Source organism: Castor canadensis, chromosome 1 (genome assembly GCF_047511655.1).
Source record: "Castor canadensis chromosome 1, mCasCan1.hap1v2, whole genome shotgun sequence".
Taxonomy (NCBI): Eukaryota; Metazoa; Chordata; class Mammalia; order Rodentia; family Castoridae; genus Castor; species Castor canadensis.
In genome coordinates, this window is record NC_133386.1 from 8,021,201 (window position 1) to 8,043,149 (window position 21,949).

General features: G+C 43.2%; 1 protein-coding gene across 1 annotated transcript; it reads left to right on the forward strand.

Moving 5' to 3' along the window:
* The first annotated feature begins 455 nt into the window (after positions 1 to 455).
* On the forward strand, positions 456 to 13,592 carry Sod2 (superoxide dismutase 2). Its single transcript, XM_020158620.2, has 5 exons — positions 456 to 614; positions 837 to 1,039; positions 5,791 to 5,907; positions 8,593 to 8,772; positions 10,636 to 13,592. The coding sequence occupies exons 1-5, from the start codon at positions 592 to 594 to the stop codon at positions 10,779 to 10,781; spliced, it is 669 nt and encodes a 222-aa protein (XP_020014209.1). The 5' UTR covers positions 456 to 591; the 3' UTR covers positions 10,782 to 13,592.
* The last annotated feature ends 8,357 nt before the right edge of the window (positions 13,593 to 21,949 follow it).

Below are 21,949 nucleotides of genomic sequence, written 5' to 3' on the forward strand. Positions count from 1 at the left end.
CTGGGGGTAAGGGCTCAACACCAGCCCTGCCCTTACACCCCTGCTAACGGTCATTAGGCCCTGACCAGCAGCCAGGCCTTGTCTTCTCCAAGGACAGTCACCGGGCGGAAAGGGAGGGCTAACATAGGCACAGACTTTTCTGGTAAAGGCCTCCCAGCCCCGGGCTGCCCCAAAGCTGCCGGGCAGAAGTGCAGACGCAGCAGCCGGGGTCCGGCTGTCCGCGCGGGCGCCGGAGAGGCGGATACAGGGCGGGGCCTGCGGGCCGTACCAACTCTACCCGGGGGGGGGGAGGCGAGAACTTCTCTTGGCGACACGCCACAGGACTACAGCTTAAAGGCACCGAGGTTGCATACCCGGGAGCAATCCCCAAGCCCTCTTTCCCGCGTCCTCTGGGCCGAGAGCTTGGGGCGAGCGTGGGCGGGACACGCCCCCGCCGACCTCGAGTCTCCCCCCCACGCCGAGTTGGATGCGGCGGGGAGGGGGCGGGGCGACGGCTGCCCTTGCGCGCGGTGGGGACGCCGCTGTTAAAAACGCTCGGCTCCGCGCGAAAGGCAGCTTGCGTTCCTGAGGTTGGGAGGTGACCGGTACACCATGTTGTGCCGGGTGGCGAGCAGGTGAGAGGAGGGACCCGGCGGCGGGACTCGGTCCGGACCCTAGGCGAGGGGGCGCGCAGAGGCGGCGTCACTGGCCGCGCGGGGCTGGGCAGGTCCAGGTACCTGGGCGAGGGGCTGTCGGGAAGGGCTGTGGACGCAGGTGTCCCCGTGCAAGTGTCCCAGGTGACCCTGCGCCGCGGCGTGATGTCCGCGCGTGACGCGGCGTGTGACTCTGTCTCCCAGCGCGGGCCGGAGTTTGTCCCCAGCGTTGGGGGCTCTGGGCTCCCGGCAGAAGCACAGTCTCCCCGACCTGCCTTACGACTATGGCGCCCTGGAGCCGCACATCAACGCCCAGATCATGCAGCTGCACCACAGCAAGCACCACGCGGCCTACGTGAACAACTTGAACGCCACCGAGGAGAGGTACCAGGAGGCGCTGGCCAAGGGTAAGTGCGAGGGCCTGGTGGGCGAGATGCCACCCGGGAGTTTGTACCAGCTCTGAGTTTTCCAGGCACGAAAGACCACCCCACCCTTCCCCAAAATAATGATCTGTCTTGATAGTAGAAAAGCATCGTATTCGGTTTGTATCACCTTTTATTATCTTGGAAAACAGGCCCCCAAAGCAGAACTTGTTTGTGAATTTTATCATTGTAAGTCTATTTTTTTGTTACCTGTATCGCTGGCATTGGTGAATTGCAAAACCTGTAAAGAATGTTGTAATACTTAACTCGTTTTTGCCTGTGAACATTTAAAATTTGCTCTTGCTATCTAATTTTTTCTTTCAGTCCAGAGGTTTGAACTCAGGGCCTTGCACTTGCTAGGCAGGCACTCTCTACCACCTGGGCCACACCCCCGGCCTTTTTCCCCTAAGATTTGTTCTCCTTATGTAATGTGCTCTTGGAAATGTTTGGCCTTTGGGGTAGGTTTGCCAGCTTTTTCCTGGAGGTCTAAAAGAGCCTGCACCACAAGTGGACAGGCTGGGTCACACAAGTGTCCTTGAGTGTCAGGGTAACTCCTGATAGAAGTGGACTGGGGCTTTGCTGTGAGCAACCGGAGGGAGGGGGTGCATGCCTAGGCAGCGGATGGGGGAGGCCAGCTGACTGCCCCCCTTTTCAAGTGCACTTGTAGTCTTGAGCCAAGAGTCTCAGGTAGTGGTCATGCTGACAGTGGGAGACCTGAAGGAGACTGGTAATGGGAACTGTGGTTATTGTCATGGTCCTGGGAATCGGTGGACTAGAGTGCAGCCCCATACTTGAAGATTTTTTCCTGTACCCTGAGCTGCCCCTGCATGGTGACTCGTTTGACTTTAGGTGGGAGAGGAAGAGGCAGGATTAGCAATGTGAAGTTCATTACCAAAAGGCACTTACCTAGCTGTGGAACTGGTCAGACCCCTTTAAATTTGATACTCTCTTCGAGTTAATTTAGGCATCAAAGTTCACAACAAAAAACCCAGCCATTTTGTGGGAAACTGGATATTTGTAATTCAGTTAAAATAGAGGGTGGGGTTAAGTCTTGTCAGTTGACAAAACCAGCAGTATGTGGACTTTTTGTGTTTGTGCCTCTGGGATGTGTATGGAAATTCTATGTTTTAATGTTTCTATACAAAATGACATATTGTCCTTTTAATCCATTAGTAGTTTGCACAAGGAAAATAATTGATAGTCGTGTTTCCAGACTATCTATATTGCTTGATTAGCTATCCAGTAAAATTGCTTACTTCTTAAATGTGTTTTCCTTGAGTTTCAGGCTATAAAATTTGTCAGGTAGTTTTAGACAGTGACATCTGGCTGACTAGGGGCATCTGGTGGGAAAATGTAGTATTTCAGCATAGTTGTGTTTTGAAATGAATGGCTGCCAAACACAGGAGGAAGTTACCACATTCGGGAAGATTTTCTTGCAGTAATTTGATGAACCTTGAGGACGGGAAAAGGCTCCTGATTTAGGAAATAACAAATGCATGCAGGATGTTGTAATGGTGAAGCCAGGGAATGTCCCAGTTGTGAAAGTATTTCCTGAGAGGTAGCATCTGACACCCGAGAACTTTCAGTACTGTAAACAAAACCTTCATTTCAGTTCTGTTCTTCTGGAATCAGTTTTACTGCTTAATGAGAGCCACTGAAAGAAAGCTTTATGTTTCATTGTAGTACTTTTTTGTCAATTGTTAGTAAGTACCTGTAGAGCTTTCTTTTATTAAAATTATAGTTTTGAAATTATTGAAATTTCATATTTAAAAACTTGCAAAAAGAAGAGTATAAGTAAAATAACATAACCTCATCACACATACATAACTAGCATAAATACCTTTCAGCCCCAATTTTTTTCCTTTTCTTTCTCTTTTTTTTTTTTTTTTTTTGTGGCACTGGGGATTAAACCCAGAGCCTCGCACCTGGTAGGCAAGTGCTTTACTACTAAGCTATATCCTGCTCTTTGTAAAATTTTACTTTGAGACAGGATCTCACTAAGTTGACCAGGCCAGCCTGGAATTTGCAGTCCTCCTGCCTCAGTATTGGGGTTACAGGTATGTACCACTGCACTTGGCCTTTACTTTCATGGTATTTAAGCAAAAAAAAAAAAAAAAGCCTGAACTGAAACCAAAGAAAAGGTTGAACTTCATAAAGGGCAGCTATTAACAAAAACTTCTTCTTGTTTTAAGGTCTGGCTATGTAGCCCAGGCTGGTCTGGAACTTGGGATCCTTTTACTGAGTGCAGTGTTTACAGATGTGCTGTAACCAGCTATTAGCCTCCCAAATTTCTATTAAAAATTTAAAATGGTTAAGCATACTCTCAGATGTTGTGATTATTAAATTATCTCAGTAAACATGTTTCTTTCTCATTTAGAAAACTTAGTTACTATTGATTTATTAGAAAACAATGTAAAATCTATTTTTAGGGTGACTCCAAGAAATTAATAAGGGAAACACTGAATTGTAAGGAAATTGTTTTGTAAATATATTAAAAGAAGAAAGAAGTGGGTAGCTAAGCTAAACCCTAAGAATCTCTCCCTATATTCAGCTATTACTTGGTCCTTTCCTTTCTGAATTACTAAACTGGAAATTTGGACTTGTTTTAGAAAGCAACATTTCTTATTTATATAGGTTTTGGGGTTTTTTTGGCAGTACTGACATTTGAACTCAGGGCTTCACACTTGCAAGGTAGTCACTTTACCACTTGAGCTACACTACCATCCCCTTATATAGGTTCTTTTTAAATTTTTTTATGTTATTACTTTATTTTATTTATTTATTTTTTGGGGGACTGGGGCTTGAACTCAGGGCCTTCACCTTGAGCCACTTCGCCAGCTCTTTTTTGTGGTGTGTGTATTTGAGATAGGGTCTTGAGAACTGTTTGCCCAGGCTAGCTTCGAACTACAATCTTTCTGATCCTCTGCTTCCTGAGTAGTTAGGATTACAGGCATGAGCCCCTGGCACCCAGCAGGTTCTTTTGTTAAAAAGTTGGCTTAAGTTTACTATATTTATGGGTAGTACTGGGGTTTGAACTCATGGCCTCAGACTTGTTAGGTAGGTGCTCTACCACTTGAGCCACACTACCAGCTCTTAAGTGCAGAGCTTTTCCAAAACAAAAGCTCTTGAGAACAGAGTCCTCATTGGTTCTCTGTCCTTTACTTTGCATCTCAGAGTCATAGTGCTCAATATTTATTGAACAAAGGAATTTCTATCTTTTCCTAATACTTTAGTTAGTCTGTTTTTTTTTTAACCCCCTTCTTTTGAGATGGGGTCTCTCTGTAACTCAGGCTGGCTTCAAACTTGGAGTCATCTTGCCTCAGCCTCTTAGTACTGGGATTACAGGTGTGCACTTCCATTCCTGGCTTAATCAGTAGCTTCTTAAAGGCATGGAAAAGCTGGTGGAGTGGCTCAAGAGGTAGAGTGCCTGCCTAGCAAGTGTGAGGCCCTGAGTTCAAACCCCAGTGCCACCAAAAAAAAAAAAAAGGCATGGAAAAAAATGATCTTGTTTATGTGTTTAGCAAAGTAGAAAAAAGTCTTTTTGTTTTCAGTTTACTTCAGCCAGTGTTTTGAGACTATCTTCAGTTCAAACACAGCATCCTTTTTAAAAAAAAAACAAAACAAAACTATAAATTAAAGAGAATTTCTTTTTTAGAATTTATATTCAGCATACTCAGTCATCTAGAGAATTTACAAATACTTATGCAGCCTGCTGTGTGTGAGGCAGTAGATGGAGACTTGAGAACACAGCAGTGCGCTGGTACTTAGAAGCTAGCGAGGAGACATGAGCAAGCACATGTGCAGTGTCCTACTGGGAAATAGTGATGGTCTGGGAGGGGTCTGGGAGTTGCTGATTTGTGTGTTCTGACTGCAGAAGGCTTAAGTGATTAGGCTGCTGTTGGAGGAATGGAGCAGAGTGCTCCAGCAGAGGCAGCTGTGAACATCCCTGAGGGAGCTTGCCGAGCTTGCCACCTAGAGCAGGCTGGCCTGCGTGGCTCCTCAGGAACAGGGGCTAGTGACATGACTGTTGCTGTCTGGAGGGTCTTGGGCTGGCCCCAGTGAGAAGGGACACCTTTTGGAAGGAGGGCAGTGGCATTGGTACAGGTGGGAGATGCTGGTGGCAACAGAGCAAGGAGAAGGGATTGGATCCTGGGTGTTTCATGAAGGTGGAACTGGTGGCTGTGCTTGACATACAGTTGATGTGGCTGTTGTGAAGTATGCAAGGAGACAAGTTGAAAATGACATCAGGATAATGTCCTGAGGGACAGAGCTGGCATTCAGTGACATGGGGAAGGCCCTGGGAACAGTAAGTTAGGGGTTGAAATCAAGAGCTCAATTTGAATATATTGAGTTTCTTGTCAATGTCACTTTCAAATATTTCCCAGTGAAGAGTTATGTATCTTGAAATGAGAGTTGAAGTTTTCCATAGACTGTCGACTGAGCCATACATTTTAGCATTATATTACTGTACTGTATTTTATTTATTTCTTTTAGACAGGGCCTCATGTCACTTGTTGTCCTACATGTGGCTAATTGAACTGAGGATCCACTGAGACAAGTAGTTTGGAGAGGGTCCTTTTTTTTTTTTTTTGATAGAATCTGAAATTGCTGTTTTAACGTCAAACAGGGATCTTAGAGATAAGGTGGTGCAATTGTCTAATGTACTACAAAGAAAATAGTGGATAGAGTGTTTAAAGAGTAAGAATTTTAAAATGTGTTTGCATTGTACATTTCAGGAGATGTTACGGCTCAGGTAGCTCTTCAGCCTGCACTGAAGTTCAATGGTGGAGGTCATATCAATCACACTATTTTTTGGACAAACCTCAGCCCGAATGGTGGAGGAGAACCCAAAGGTGGGTATATGTTGATGCAACTTTATTTGTATTTTGTGCACAGTAAAATTGACTGTTCATTGTCTTTTACTTTTCTTTTTTTTTTTTTTTTGGTCCTGGGGATTGCTCCCAATGGATTGTTGATTTTCTTGTTATCTTAATTCTCCCTGAGGTATCGTAGTGGCATTTTTTTGTAGGTGGGCAGTACTGGGGTTTGAACTCAGGGCTTCACACTTGCTAGGCAGGCTCTGTACCAGCCTTTTTGAGCTGCTCTGCCAGCTTTTTTTTTTTGTGTGTGTTGGGTATTTTTCGAGATAGGATGTGGTGAATTATTTGCCCAGGCTTATCTCTGCCTCCTGAGTAGCTAGGATTACAGGTGTAAGCCATTGGCACCCCACCGCAGTGGCATATCATAGCAAGGGTATAACAAAAGTGTAACTTGCAAAGCAAAAGAGTAGGAGTGGAAAACGCATTCACCAGAGTTTGCACACACATGATATCACATCCATTGTCCCTCTTGCTTTACATATTAAGGAAAGACTGACAAACTTGGGTTTTACTTAGCAAAGTTGAACTTGCCATTTACCTAGCCCTAGGACCTCTGGGGTGAGGTACTTAACCGTCTGTGCTGAGCTTGCTTCATTTGTGCAGTACAGCGGGAACAATGGCGCTGATTTTAGAGCAGTGTGTAAAGTGCCTTTGGGTATTATTCTTCCTCACAACAATCACCTGTCCCAGAAAATGAGTTTTTTTTTTTAACTTCTGTTTAACTGCAGCTAATGAGTAGTATCCAGGGGACTTCTTATGTGGCCTGTGGAAGCTTAGATGACCCAAGGGAAGGTGTGGGTCATAGCACAGCTCTCCCACCTCATGTGTGGGCTCCTTGCAAGTCCCCTTAAGTTTCTGTGACTTTGGTTTTTTTTTTTTTTTTTTTTTTTTTTTTGCAATGCTGGGGATGGAACCAATGTCTCCTGCATGCAGGGTCAGTGCTCTGTCCCCGAGCTACACTGCAGCCCTGATTGTTTTAACCTGTGCTGTACAGACAGCCTTCCTATGCACTGGAAATAAGCACTTCTCTTTGGAGCGATATTAAGTGGAGGAGTAAGGGAGGAGTAAGAGTGGGAAACCGGACAATTTCTTCTTTCTGAGTTAGATCTGCAGATCATGGCTTGTTATTTTTTCGATTTTGTTGGTTATTGGAATATTAGACATATCCAGTTCAACCAGAGGTGCTGGCATTCTCTGCTAATTTGCATTCATTATTTGTATCACTTGTTCCCATTAGTTGCACTTCTAAAAAATGGGTATGGTATGTTAGTGCTCACCTGTGATCCCATCTCCATGGGATGGGAAGATGTGAGGAACACAAATAGTGAGATCCTATCTCAAAACAAGCCAGGCATGATGGTGCATGTCTATAATCCCAGCTATGTGGGAAGCAGAGGTAGAAGGATTGTGGTCTGAGGCTGTTCCTAGGCAAGAGCAAAAGAATCTATCTGAAAAAAATAACTAAAGCAGCACTGGTGGAGTGACTCAAGCAGTATTAGTGCCTGCCTAGCAAGCATAAGGCCCTGAGTCAAACCCCAGTGCTGCCAAAAAAAAAAAAAACTAAAGCAAAAAGGGTTGAGGGTCTGGCTGAAGTGGTAGAATGGTTCCTTCTAAGCACAAGGCCCTAAGTTCAAACCCCAGGACCAACAGAAACAAGAAGGATAAAAAGATTACTTTTTAGGCAATAGGATAAGGGAAGTGAGATTTTTGACCCTGTTGATTTAGTTGATATACTCAATCTAGAAGTAATTCTATGTTGCTATAGAATAAAAAAATTGAGCTGGGAGTGGTGGCACACAGCTGTAATCCCAGCATTTGGGAAGCTGAGGCAGGAGGAGTATTCTTTCTCTTGCTCTTTTGCAATGCTGAGGATAGAACCCAGAGCCTCATGCATGCCTGGCAAGGGCTCTACCACTGAGCTACACCCCCAGCCCAACTATAGCACCTAAAGTGCACCTTTAGTTCCATAATAAAAGATAGAGTAATTCTTTTTAAGGCAGTATAATCAAGATAGGAAGATCTAGGCTGCTTTGGAGAAGATCTGAGGAAGAGCCATAACTTTTATTCCTAAACAGGGACATAGAGCAAGTAGAATAGAAACCAAGTTAAGGTTTTAACGGGGAAAAAAATAGCCAGTGGAAAACATTTCTATCGTGATGAAAATAGCACAGTGAGTGAAGATGTCCCTCGGTGCATTAAATTACCTTCATTAAAAAATGATAGAAGTTGCCTCTAATCCTGGCTACTTAGGAGGCAGATATCAGGAGGATCACCGTTTGAAGACAGTCCAGGCAAAAAGTTTGCAAAACCCTATCTTGAAAATACCCAACACTCAAAAAAAAACCAAAAACAGTACTGGTAGAGTGGTTCAAGTGGAAGAGTAACTGCCTAGTGCAAGGTCCTCAGTTCAAACCCCAGTGCTGATCCCCTTCCCACTCCCAAAAAAAAGAACATTTGCCAGAAAGTTAAAACTGAAACCTGAGATACTTGTGTTATGGCCAGAGGAACACTGGTATTGTGTTTAGTCACTGGATTAGGTATATTAGCTGTATGTAGGCCAGTTGGTTCTTGGGCTCTATGATAAGAATATTTAAATGTATGTATGTAATATCTTAGTGTAATTGTTGAAATCTGTTTTTTTGGATTTTTTTTCGATAGGAGAGTTGCTAGAAGCCATCAAACGTGACTTTGGCTCATTTGAAAAGTTTAAGGCGAAGTTGACAGCCGTGTCTGCTGGTGTCCAAGGCTCAGGTTGGGGTTGGCTTGGCTTCAATAAGGAACAGGGATACTTACAGATTGCTGCCTGTTCCAATCAGGATCCATTGCAAGGAACAACAGGTTAGCTTTAACAATTGGTACTCAATTCATTTGCAGATGCGGTTTACTGTAGAGCACTTCATCAGAAATAAGAAAAACTAGCAGTGTTTATAATCATGAACATGTAATAATTTGAGCAAATCTTAACAGATGATACCCAGAGTCGGTGTAAGTAAAAATGCCTTTGAAGTCTTTGATATTTTATAAAATAAGCATATGTAATTTTGTGGATGCACTAACAAAAATGCCTTTCTCATAAACTCTGCTTTGTTCTTCAGAGAATTAGTATCAGTTTAAATAATTATATGTACTAAAATGAAAAAACAAAACAAAACAAAAACTAGACAGGCAAGAAGAGGAAAGCTGAGCCTGACTTTGGAGCTTGTGCTCTCGTCTTTCTTTTCTTGAGCACTTGGGGTTAAACCGAGACCAGAACTCAGGTCCCCAGATTTCTGCCTCTTTGGAGTTCTTTGGTATATGAAGATAATTTTGCTTTGAAACTCCAACCTGGGCTCAGTAAAATTTTTTTTTTCCCCCTGTTGAGACTTACTGGATTAGAAACCTTTTTAAAAATGTCACTGAATAGCGTAGGAAGTAGACTCCAAGGTGTCTGAGGGGTAGCTGGACTCTGATCTCTGATACGATGATCTTCAAGGGAGGTCTTAGCTTTATGTAATAGAAGTTCTCTGCAGCTCTCTGCCTCTGCTCTGCCATATATAAGACTCTGCTTCCGTGACTCACTTCCCTGGATGTACTCAGATTTTGCTGGAATGAGAGTTCCTTTGAGAAAGTGAGATGCCACAAGAATCTGTAAAAGCCACAAAAGATCTGTGAGTACCAGATGCCACAGAGTCTGGTGTATTTCTCAAGATACCTGACAGAAAGGTATCCCAGCTACACTTCCTTCTCTCTCACTTGAAGAAAGACCTTGGAATGAAAATTTATGACTTTTTAATTATGGGCACATAATTTGCTATTTATTAATAATAAATTATTGGTGAGATGCCTTACAGGTGCTGAAGATATACTGGTTGAGAATTTTTTCCTAGGAGAGTTTGAGGCTATTTTTTTATTGTTTTGTCTTTGTTGTTTTGAAATATATAGCCCAGGCTGGCCTTGAACTGGAGAGCCTCCTGCTTTAGCCTCCTGAGTGCTAAGATCACAGGCCTGTGTTACCATGTGGCTTGAGGGTTTTTGTTGGTTTTTTTAAAAAGGAATATTTTATAGATAGAGCTAAGTTCTTCATTTATAGCATTTGATTTCTCAAACCAGTGTGTCTTTTTCTTTGGTCCTGCTCAGCTTGGTTGTTAACTTGCTCTTTCTATTAGTGACTCATAACTAGTGCTTACTTCCTAAGACTAAAATTAGCTTTGGGGTACATAGCAAACCCCCATGAGTGCTCAAGCCTTTTGGAAGAGACACTCGGGGCTTCAGCCATCCCCAGACATAGCATGCCTCACTGTGGCTCCCGAGACATCCAAGAGGCTGGGGACTGGCTCTTGGATGAACCTATTGCTGTTTTAAGAACAGGTATTCAAATTCTGTAGTTAATTCATTTTCCCCTATCTATTTTAATTATTTTTACTTTCACATTTTCTTCCAAAGTAGAGTTTAAAATGCTTTTATAAGTAGTGGCTCAAGCAGTAGAGTGCATACCCTAGCAAATATGAAGCCCTGAGTATAAACCCCAATACCACCAAAAATAAACAAAAAAAAAAAACGCTTTTATTTGTTCTTATGTGGATTTCCTATTATATGAGAAACAAATGGATGACTGTTACATGCTAATTTTGTATACATAGAATAATAAAAGTTTAAATTGAGAGCTGCAGTATTTTAGTTTGAAATTTAAAGTTTCTCTTTTTTCCCCATCCTTTCTGATAGGCCTTATTCCACTGCTGGGGATTGACGTGTGGGAACATGCTTACTACCTTCAGTATAAAAATGTCCGGCCTGACTATCTGAAAGCCATCTGGAATGTAATCAACTGGGAGAATGTAACTGAACGATACATGGCATGCAAAAAGTAAAACATTACCATCATACTGTGTTCAGCTCTTTATGACTACTTTTGTAGTAGCATAGAGCATAGAGTACTGAAGCACACTAACCAGCTGCTGTGTTGTAGCATTTATTAATGTTGCTTATCCACATATTTCATAAACATAATGTAATAATCAGTTCTCATTTAAAAATTTTATTATTAGTCAACTGTTTGAGAATAGTAAATGCTCTATGTGATTTAGTCTTCAGCATTTTCTTCAGAGAGTCAAAATTGGTAGGAGGTTATATGGTCCTGATAAAATCATCCATTATATTCCATTCCTATATTTTGGGGTCTGTATGGAAGCTTTTGTTACCCTGTTCTATTGAGGATATAGAAAAATCTAGTCTTTTGCCTAAGTTCAACAGTAAAGTAGAAAACTGATAACCCTTTCTGTTGAAAATTGCTCTTTTGTGAGTCATCCTCAGTCCAGTGATACTTCTGGTGGGTATCACCTAGTGGTCTTTATTTTTGGTCACATATACACATGGTTAACATCATTTTGTCACTTAAAAATCTGTAATTTGGGGCTGGGGATGTAGCTCAGTGGTAGAGTTCTTGCCTGGCATTTGCAACACCCTGGGTTTTATCTCCAGTACTGCAAAACAAACACACAACCCCCTCCCCAATATGACTTGATTGCTAATTGAGAACTGCTGTATGATGAGAAAGAAGTAATTGTGTATCTGAGTTTTTCTGTAAGCAGAGATATAAAAACTTCAATGTGAAGTTTTATCCTTAAACATAGAAGTATGTCTTGTATAGAAGTGCTCAAGATGGGCAAGTTAGGCCTACCTGGTAAGACTACAGGTAGTCTGTGGCTACAGGGAGTAGGCCACAGGGCATTCTGGCCATTTTCCTTTTCAGTTTATATCTCTCACGAGAACAGGGCCATGAGCCAGATGCCACCTTCCCAGGTAGAGGCAGACTGATTTCTGGTTGAGATCACCAGTAGTGTGTCTTCTATAGGGACATTTGTTTTCAAAGACATGTTTTTCACTTACTCTGTGCTTTCTGATTTTTATGTTTTGTTTTCTTCTAGAGAATTTGCAGCCATATAGAAGCTTTATATTGTTTTCAGTAAAGGGAGATTCTTTCCACGGACAGTGACAGCATTTCCGGTTATGTTCCTGTGTAGTTTTTACACATGGAATTACATAGCATTTAAATGTAGCAGGGATCCTTTTTGTATTTGGTTTAACATCATCACACATCTTCACATAGTTTATCATTTCCCCAATTCTCTTTAATGGCTATATCATATTTTCTCAATTGCACATTTCCTGATTTATTTTACGGTTCTGTCATGAATATTTCATTCGTTTCTATTGCTACTTATTACTAACTAGTAAGGCTGCAGTGAGCAAACCCGGCACATAGGTTTTACCTGCTATGGCAATGTTCTCTTTACATATTTTTCTTACACCTGTTTGGTAATATTTTCCAAGTTTATTTTTTACTTTTTGTCCCTCATCTTCATTTTTCTATTTTTTTTTTTTTTTTTTAGGGAAAAATGGAGTAACTTAGCAGTTTCAATATTGAAGACTGAACTTTTTTAAGAAAAAAATTTAAATTCAAGGCACTTTTCTTTTAAGATTCAGTTAAGAAAGTATGTAGGTTTTCCGATTGTCAACACTGTTGATGTGACTGTTGATAACTGTGGGTGAGTGTGTGTTGTTTATGCTTTTGCACTGGAGGACTTTGAAGGCTATGATTACCATCCTTTATGTGCCTCAGTAATATATCTTTCCTTGAGCACAAATGGGAGTCTTGTGGTTACTACTTAGCCTCTATTTACAAGGCAGGAAGCTTGTTTTAAACAAACCTAGGAAAATGGGACCTTCTGAAAGATGGGCTTTTGAATACAAGTTGTCTGCTAGCTCAGGGTTTGTCTTGAACTAACAGAATTACAGAGACTACTAACTTTTATAAAACTTTGACTCCTACCAAAGTTTCAGGTTTCAAAAAATTCAATGTTGAAATTTCTATGGGGCTCTAATTTTTCTTCAGCTTTTGTTGACAGAATTGAGGAAGCACACTATCCTCCACCAAGTTTGTGTCTCCTCTCTGCATAGATGTTCAGAGACTAAGAGAATTTGCAAACTAAAGACCTTAGTCATCTGTTAGAAAATGAGACTAAGATTGTTTAGCCTTGCTTTCCATAATGCAAAAGAAACAGAAACAAGTGAAACCATCATTTCTTCTGAAAAGAAAAAGCGTTGTTCATCCAGGGAGGACTTTTTGTGACCAGACCAGCAGTGCCTGCTCTCGGTATAGTTGTGCTTGAAAAATGTTAGTGTGATTATTGCTGGAGGGAGACAAGGAAGGACAGTGTTTTCTTCAAAATAGTGTCTGTTGCTTGAACTATTGTGTGATGATTAAATTTCATGTTGAGAAATTACTTTATTGTACACCTGAAACCTATGGTCTTTGGTAAGATTTGAATTTCTTTGTGCACCTTTGAAAAAGTATACAATTATAAACCATGAAATTAAGATTGATGTATGTTGTGGGTCATACCTAAAACTAGGTATAGACATAAGTTTTATTTGCTATTCTAATTTCATAGGTATTGCTTTGGGGGAAAGCTGTTAGGTAAATGTTTTGTAAAATACCCTGCTGATCCCAGAGAGCGAATGCCAGTCCTGTCCGCTAAGATGCACCAAATCTAGTGTTCGCTGAAAGTCCTGAAAGGGTCCTGAAGAGCTTTCATTTCATTATTCACGAAAGAAACATTTTCTTATTGTAAGTGTGAAGTTTTTTGTTTGTTAATAAAAAAATCTGTCAACCATCAAAAGAGGCCTATGTGGTGCATGTGTGTCAAAGCATGAATCCTACTTTTCTGTGGGGAAGGAATAATAAATAATAGGCTGTTGAAATCTTACTCTTAGAACCCAGAAGGCAGGTGAACCATAGTCATATCTGTAGTAACATCACTTACGTAAAAGCGTGTAGTAAGCAATATTAGCGATATAGAAAAAAAGCACAATACTTCTGGCTTAGATTCTCCTGCGGATACCAGCCAGGCACTCTGTAATTCACTCTGACACTGTCTAACTGGAGTTAGAGTCAAACCTCACAGACGAGGGTTCAGTCCCACAAGACTGTTCCCATTCAGGTTCTAGTTTCAAGTCCCAGGTATGATCTGTACTTCATACTGTCATCTGGCTGTTAATCGGGATCCCCATGACTCCAAACTTGGGTTTGATTAATTTGTTGGAGTGGCTCACAGGACTCAGGCAAACACATTTTTGTAGGGCTGTTACAAGGGGTGCAGATGAGCAGCTACACGAGGAGACAGGGTGAGGAGGTGGGGCGGCATGGAAGCCCTGAGTATCACTCTCCAGGGACCTCCAGATATTCAGCTATCTGGGTGCCCATGTAAATGCTCCTTTCTGGAGATTTCATTAGTAGGGGCAGGTAAGTACACCATTGGTCATTGGTACCTGGAGACTGAGGGGGTGACTCTGAAAGTCCCAGCCCTTTAATCCTGCCTGAGTCTTTGGTGACCAACTCCCATCCTGAAGCTGTCAAGGGCCCCCAGCCACCATTCATCTCAACATACAAGAGGACCCTCTCCCCACACAATATTTGCTAATTGTTGAAGGAAACTCCCTCAGCCCACACACTCACCTCCCTTAGTTCTGGAGCAAGATGCTCTTCACTGGAGATTCCAAGTGCTTCAGGAGCCCAGAGTCAAAGCCAAGGATGAAGACTAAACGTACTTCCTAATGTAAATCGTGCTATTGAGATACAGTATTTTATAGCATTAGCTAAATATAGAATATTGCCTTCACTCTGGAAAGAAAAAGTAAAACTTCTGTCTCAGATGCGTTTTACACAAAGTTCTGGACTGGTAGCATTTTATTTGCTCTACTGCTTGCCTTTTTCCCTAGAGGACAAGTATACTGTTCTTGGAAAGGGAATTGAGTTTGGCATGACCTGTTCTGTGATGTCATGCTGTCTAATAGACGTGTACTTAAGCTAATTACTGTTGTTAAGATACTTGTGGAACATTAAAAAGGTGTCTCATCCTAGTTTGTGAAAGGGAATGAACACAAATGCTTCCCAATTCCTGTTATGATGTGGTCATTGTACTTTTAATGTGCGTTTATTGCATCCAGAGTCTTCATGTGCAATACCATGGTCATTTCACATATGTCCCTGTGGCCACTAGCACAAGTATTCTCTGAGGGCCCAGAACATGAGGCTCTTGCTCACTTGTGCATCTTTGGATCTGAGCGTGTGAATCTGGACCAGTACACAAGATGTGATTTATTATATTTAACACAATATGAATAAACTGTCCCTCAGGCTCAGAAGTTAACATGCCAAAACCACAAAAGTCACTTGGAGCACATGTGTGGACCTCTCCCCAGATCCTGCAGCCCCTTCCAGTGAAGAGAGGCAGTCTCCTGTCCCCCTGGACTGTGTTCTGTCTGTATAGTGTCCTCACTTCTCCATCTACACAGGTTGCTCCAGTGGGTGTGTTTTTTACATGAAGCAATAGAAGTACGAAATAGTTTTGTTTTGTTTTTTCAGTATTTAATGTGTTCCATAAAAACCCATTGGCAACTCCCTTCCCTCCATTTAAATTCTTTTGCTTTTACTTGTTTGTGTTTTTGTTTTTTGCCTCATGTCCAAGGACTCCTAAAGAATTAGCACAGACACATTCTGTCGTTAAGTAAAATAGTGAGTCTCGGTAGTGGTAGCGGGCATGGTATTCTGTTGTTAAGAAGAATGTGTGGAGTTAGTCGTGAATGTTCAAAGTGCTCGAATCTTGCTTCATTTCACGTGGCTGTGTCTACATGATGACAGACTTTCGGATAAAGCTGTGTCTAGTGTCATTAGTGCTAGTGTGCCCCACATTAGTGTCATTAGTGCTTCAGTGTTGGCCCCAACCATCCTTTCCTTTTAAGCTGGGGGGAGGGGCATATAGCAGCAATCATCAACCAATGGGATCCACTTAGTGGTGAGAATCCTAGTCTGACCACACCACTGCAGGACCTCTTGGGTTCCTGAGGAGTTGGCTTCAGTTCCCACCCTTCCCCCTAAATGTCTGTTTCTTGCTGGATTGGGATTGAAGGTCGGACAGTCCTCCCCCTGGCTGGCAGTGGAGCTAGATGACTCTGAAGTGGGGGTGGTGCCCAGGGGCTGTTGCTGTTGGGAAGTCCTTGCTGCTTGTAGATCTAGACTTAATATTTTTCTGACATCCTAGTAAGAGCAGATCCTGCACAAAGTGGATATTAGAGTCAATACTGTGAGGAGACAATGAGAACAGTTTTACCAAAGGTAACAAAATATCACATAATGTCTGCATTTTACTGTTGATTCAGTGTATACTTAGAAAACTGAATGTAACAAAAACCCAGGACATTTTTGGAAATTGTGTTCTCTCTAGCAACTTCACGTGAATTTTTATGCAAGCACTGTTTTATGAGTTATATAAAATATTATAAAAATAGGGGAAAAAAATCACAAATCTCAGCTTGTCAGCACCTTCAGCTTGCTTTGCCCCTGCTGCTTGCCTTTGTGTGGGACGTGAAGAGAACATTGAATTAGGTTCTGGGGTGGGGGTGGGGGGCAGGGGGAAGGTAGTGTGTGTGTGGTGGAGGGGGAGGACTTGGTGTTTTTGTAAATCGCCTGTGGGATGTTGGTCAAGGTGCCTGGTTTTAGTCCTGTTTCTTTACTGGAAAATTATGGCCCTGGAGAGAAAATCTTGAGGTGCCATATCCAGCGTTTTGTGTTCTTCCCTATTGACCAAGACTGTTGTGGGTGAGTGACACTGACTATATTAAATGGCCATGTCATTTACAGGAGGCATACAACTCTAGCCTTTAAACAGGGATACTTGCTGCTCATTCTTAAAGCTGGCACCATCTTCCACAGGAGTTCAAGGAAGACACCAGGAAGAAAAAAAGATTTTATTTATTGTGGTGCTGGAGATGGAACCTAGGGCCTTCCACATGCTAGGCAAGCATTCTACATTGAGCTACGTCCTCAGCCCCGACTGGAATTTACAGAACACAAGAAGCAGCAGCTCATGGCACCTCAGGTTTGTGCATTGGTGGGGTGTAGCCCAGATTCCGGAGCCAGGCTGCCTGAGTTCCACCACCCAGTGTCCTTTTGGCTAAGGTGAGGGCTAATTGCTCTACTAAGGACTCTAAATGAATAAGCCCTACACGAATAAACTACAGAGGGTTATGTATCTCACGAAACTCTAAGGGCTTTACCTGGCCAGTCACCAACTCTGCTCCTACTAGTGATTTGGACACTGGTCTGTGCTCCCAGTTTGTGGCTCCCAGGGTTGCTGTACTTGTCAGCACCCAGGTGGCATAAGGGGAGAGTGTCCCGTTCAGTTCATTGCTCTTGGGAAGTTGCTTTGGGCCAGGTCTGGCACACTTATGCTCCTGTTTTATTGATTCGAATAAAGACAGCATCACCAAACTGCTAGGGACACTGGGAGATCTAGCCTTGCAGGCTAGGGAAAGAGAAAACAAGTATGCTGAGCAGGTCTCCAGGCTCAGCTCAGTCTGCCTCTGGACATAAATCTGTGTCGCATCTTGTATCTGTCAGAAATAAGAACCACCAGGGACCCACCGGGGTCACAATTAAGGACACAGACAAGATGAATTGTCTTGGTGAGGTGGTATTTACTCCTGCAGAAGGGTGCCCAGGTGCAGAGGCCAAGCAAGCACACAGAGTGGGATATCTCCAGTTTTATCCCCAACACAGTGGGTCCTGCCCCTCACTCGGATTGGTTGGCGCTTGGGTTCACAATCTCTTTCCAATTGGCTGAAACTTCAAACCAGGGGAGGAGCAGCCATTTGTGGTTTGGTGAGGAAATGAAACAAATTTACAAGAATTCAGAATTTACATAAGCTAAAATGGCCACCTTATTACAGAATGGCTGTTTGGCTATTGACATATGTTTTGACAGAAAAGACTCATTTCTCACATCTTTCAAATGCTTCTTCTCTTGCCTGGAAGACAAACCTAGTCCCATGTTGTCCCAGTGTCTAGACCCAAGTCCCAACTCCAAATAACGTACAGTCCTCTCCATTAGTATTGAGTGTGACCCACACGGTCTGGTGACTTATGAGCCTGAAAGTCAGAGTATCTGCCTAACCTCCCCACCCCAACCCAATGTAAATGGAGACATGGGGACAGAAAAACTGCAATAGAAAGTCCACTAAGAAAAGGCAGAAGGCTGCTTCTTATGCAATGGGGTGCTGAGATATGGGGTGCTGAGAAGGTGCTCACCCTGCAGTGAGGGAAGTTCTTGCATGCACTAGTCCACCTTCTGTTGCTAATAATACAATGCCACTGAGTGGGTACGTTATGAATAGAAGAGGTTTATTTTGGTTCGTGGTACTGGCGGTAGAGAGTTGAAGGGTTGCATCTGGTGATGGCCTTCTTGTCGGCCAAGCCCCAAGGTGGCACAAGACATCACATGGCAAGAGACGGAGTGTGCAGGTCCATGTGGCACCTCACTCCTGTTAGAAGCCACTAGGATTCAGTCATGAGAGCTCCTCTCTGATGACATATCTAATCCTAGTCATCCTCAAGATCACTTCCAGACACATAGTTATGGAATGAAGTTTCAACACGTGAACTCTTGAAGGACGCTCAAACCATATCCAAATAGTGACAATGCACCAGCATTCACTCTAAAATTCCTTACTAGTCATAATTCTTAAGATTGACTTACTGCCTTACTCCTCACCCTGACAACATCACGGCAGCTTCCTCACCTTTATGATGCTGCTACACTTTGAATCTGTAATCTCCAAGGCCCATGTATCAAATGCTTGGCTTCCAGCCTGTGACACTATTGGGAGGTGGTGGAACCACCCCCCCACCCCCCAGAGAGCACTGCTGCATTCCTGCTTCCTGAGGAGGAGTTGTAAACCTGCATTCCTGTACCCTGAAGAGGAGATGCAAGGTCTGATAGATCTGCTACAGGGCTGATGAACAAAATGCTCGCAAGATTGTTTCCCCTCCCCCAACAAGGGGCAAACAGACCAGTTCATCTAAGAAAGCCCATGAATCCACTGCCAATGAAAAGAGCCCACCTAACCCTTACCCAAACCCGGAGTTAAAACATCCATAAAAACCCCAGCCTTCACCTGAGCAGTGAGCTACTGGTATCTGGGCTCCACTGCATGCTCTAGCTGCAGCCTTTCCTTTCTCTCTAATAAATCCTACTTCCTCTACCAGCTTTGGCTTGTAAGTCAATCAACTGCCTCATGAGCCAGTTCTCTGGCCTGTGAAGGCAAGGACCCTCCACACAGGCCTGCAACACTTCAAACCAGCATGTAACAAACCTTTAGGAAGTAGAGCCTAATAGGAGGAAGTGAGGTCATTGGGGTCATGCTCTTGAAGAGGATATTGGGAATCTGGCCCCACCCTCCTTCTCTCCCTCCCCTTCTCTTCACTCTCTCTCTCTCCCCACCTCTCTCTGTCCCTCTCTTTCCCTCTCAGCTATCTGGCCACTAGCGCTCCTCCAAAGATACACTGCCTCCACCCAGGCCCAAAGCAACAGGGCCAGCTGATTATAGACTGGAACCTCCAAAACCATGAGCCAGAAGAAAACTTTCATTCTTTTAAGTTAATGATCACAAATAATTTGTCACAGATATTTTGTGATTTGCAGCAATTTGACCACTCTCTGCTTCAGTTTTCTCAGCTGGTGATAATGGGTTATTATGGTTTAAAGGCCTTAATATATGTTTTAGAACAGTGTCTGGCATGAAATAAATGCATTTCTAATTTGATTCAATCACCCTGCAAGGAAGGGTAGGAGAACACAGACTCAGTTACAGACTCACCCATGACCAGATGGCAGGTTCCGGAATCCACCTCCTGCTTTAGCGTCCTTGCCTCAACAGTATGTGATATTCTGACTGAGTCCTTTCATTTCCTCCCAAGTCCCACAGTATGTAATTGTTTACAAAACAGTTTTTTTTTTTAAAAACCCTTTTATTTGGTTAAACCTTCTGATAAGAATGCCAGGGAGATCATATGCAGATTATAGACATAAAACAAATGCAGTAATATTATTGGACATGGGTCACACACTAAGAGGAGACCACACACGGGAGGAATAGGGAAAGGGAAGGAAATCTACAACTTGAAAGTGTTTGATGTGCTCACTGTAGAGGAGTGAATAAAGTAATCTTAAACAGCAGAGGCCACTATGGGAAGGGGACCGGGAAGTAGTGAAGAGGTCTGGTAGAGATGACCTAATGGGGTTTTAATACACATGTGTATGGAAGCAATGCTAGGAATCTCTCTGTACAGCTATCTTTATCCCAAACTAGCAAAAATGCTATGTCTTTCTTATTATCTCTTATGTTTTCTCTTCAACAAAATTGGAGAAGAGGACAAAACAGGTTCTGTCTGGAAGCTGCAGGCAGGAGGGGGGTGGTTGGTGGGGAGAGGTAGCCCAAACAATGTATACACACATGAATACATGTATAAACAACAACAACAACAACAACAATAATAATAATAATAATAAAAGAATGCCCGGGAGAAGCCAAAAGTGAGTGTGCTCCATGTGGGAAGATGGGGAGAGAGTATGGCTTTAATTTTGGATATTTTTTAGACTCACCACCAATAGTTAAGGAATAAGATTCTTTACATAGTCCTTGAAAACAAACTGTGATTTTTGGGGGAGATGGGTTGAAAGCAAGATTTTAATTTTATAGACAAATTGGGAAATTTTGGGCAAAAGTTCTGGCCTGTGCATGATGTGTACTCTGTGTTGGCAATAATGGTGCCAATAGGTTTCAGTTCTTACTGCACCCTTAAGCTCCTGTTTTCCAGGGTCACAGTCCTGCCTCAAGTCTAGCTTGAACCCTCCTTCTGCCCCAACCTCCAATCAGCATGAACCATAAGATCCTAACCAATCAGATGATGCCGAGTCTCACTGAGGGGTATTTAAGCCCCTGCCCCTCTCTCTCTCTCTTTTTCTCTCTCTCTCGGCTCTCTCCCTCTCCCACCCCACAATAAAGAATCTCTTGGCCAGATCACTCCTCTCCACGTGGTCACTTTTGGGGCCTATATTTCCTTACATTTGGTGCCATGACTCGGATGAGGCTCCCCACTAATCCTGGTGGGACCCCCATTCTGACTAACCCCACGACCACCCTGAGGATGTGACTGGCCAGGACTCATCTGCCCAATCGCCCTCGCTCGCATCCAACACTGGACATTCTTTGGTGAGTCCACCTACCCTTCTTGGGCTCCCTTTGCGGTCTCTCCCTTCGGTGTCTCTGGGTTTTAGAACACTTTCCCTGCTTTGGGCTATCTCTGGGTGGCTCAGACGGTAGAGGGTTCCCCTTCTCCTCAGGGTTTGGATTTTACAGGGTCCGGGACCCTACAAAACCTAGGCCTAGGTAATCCAAGCCGCCGGCCTCTGGCCTGCAAACCACCTGAACTCAGCGATGGCTGATTCTCATGTGCTTTGTGTTTTCTCAGATATTTGTGCTGTGCGAGGACGCTCCACAGTACATAATACCCTCCTCTCCCATTCCAGGACTGGGTCCCTCATAATGGGTGCCTCTATGTCTTCTCTGTTGTCTGACTCCCCATTGAGATGCCGCCCCAATAATTTAGACACCTTGGGTTTGACGCAGACATAAAACCAAAAAATTTAATCCACTTTTGCACTCAAATCTGGCCCACTTATCCTTTAGACAACCAAAGGCACTGGCCCCTTTTTGGGTCTTTAAATCCCAACCTTTTACAGGACATATAACTACTGTGAGCGATTGGGATGATGGGGAGAAATTCCATTATGTCCAAGCCTTTTCATACCTCCGTCTAAATCCGGCTCTCTGACTTCAAATCATCCCTCTGTACTTTCTGTTCCCCTGGGCAGATTCTATCAGCCTGTAAACCAGTTTCTAAATCAGCCAATTCCTCTCCCAAACCTCCTCCTTCCCATGTAAATAGACTTCTTGCACTGCTTACCATACCTATCTCCTCCTATCTTCCTGAAAAACTTTCCCTGTCATGGAGTTAAGCAAGCCACTCCTTGCCAATTCTGGCCTCAAGGTGATTCTAGCTCCGAGAAAGCTCATGCTTTATTTGGTGACCGGAGAGTGGAGGTTTCGTTTCCTGAAAGCGGGCCAGTACCAATCAATG

Bases quoted from the DNA above. Each gene is read 5' to 3' on its own strand.
- Sod2 (XM_020158620.2), top strand. From the start codon at position 592: ATGTTGTGCCGGGTGGCGAGCAG. The intron at 615-836 runs GTGAGAGGAGGG...TCTGTCTCCCAG, and splicing joins TTGTGCCGGGTGGCGAGCAG to CGCGGGCCGGAGTTTGTCCC. The intron at 5,908-8,592 runs GTGGGTATATGT...TTTTTTCGATAG, and splicing joins TGGTGGAGGAGAACCCAAAG to GAGAGTTGCTAGAAGCCATC.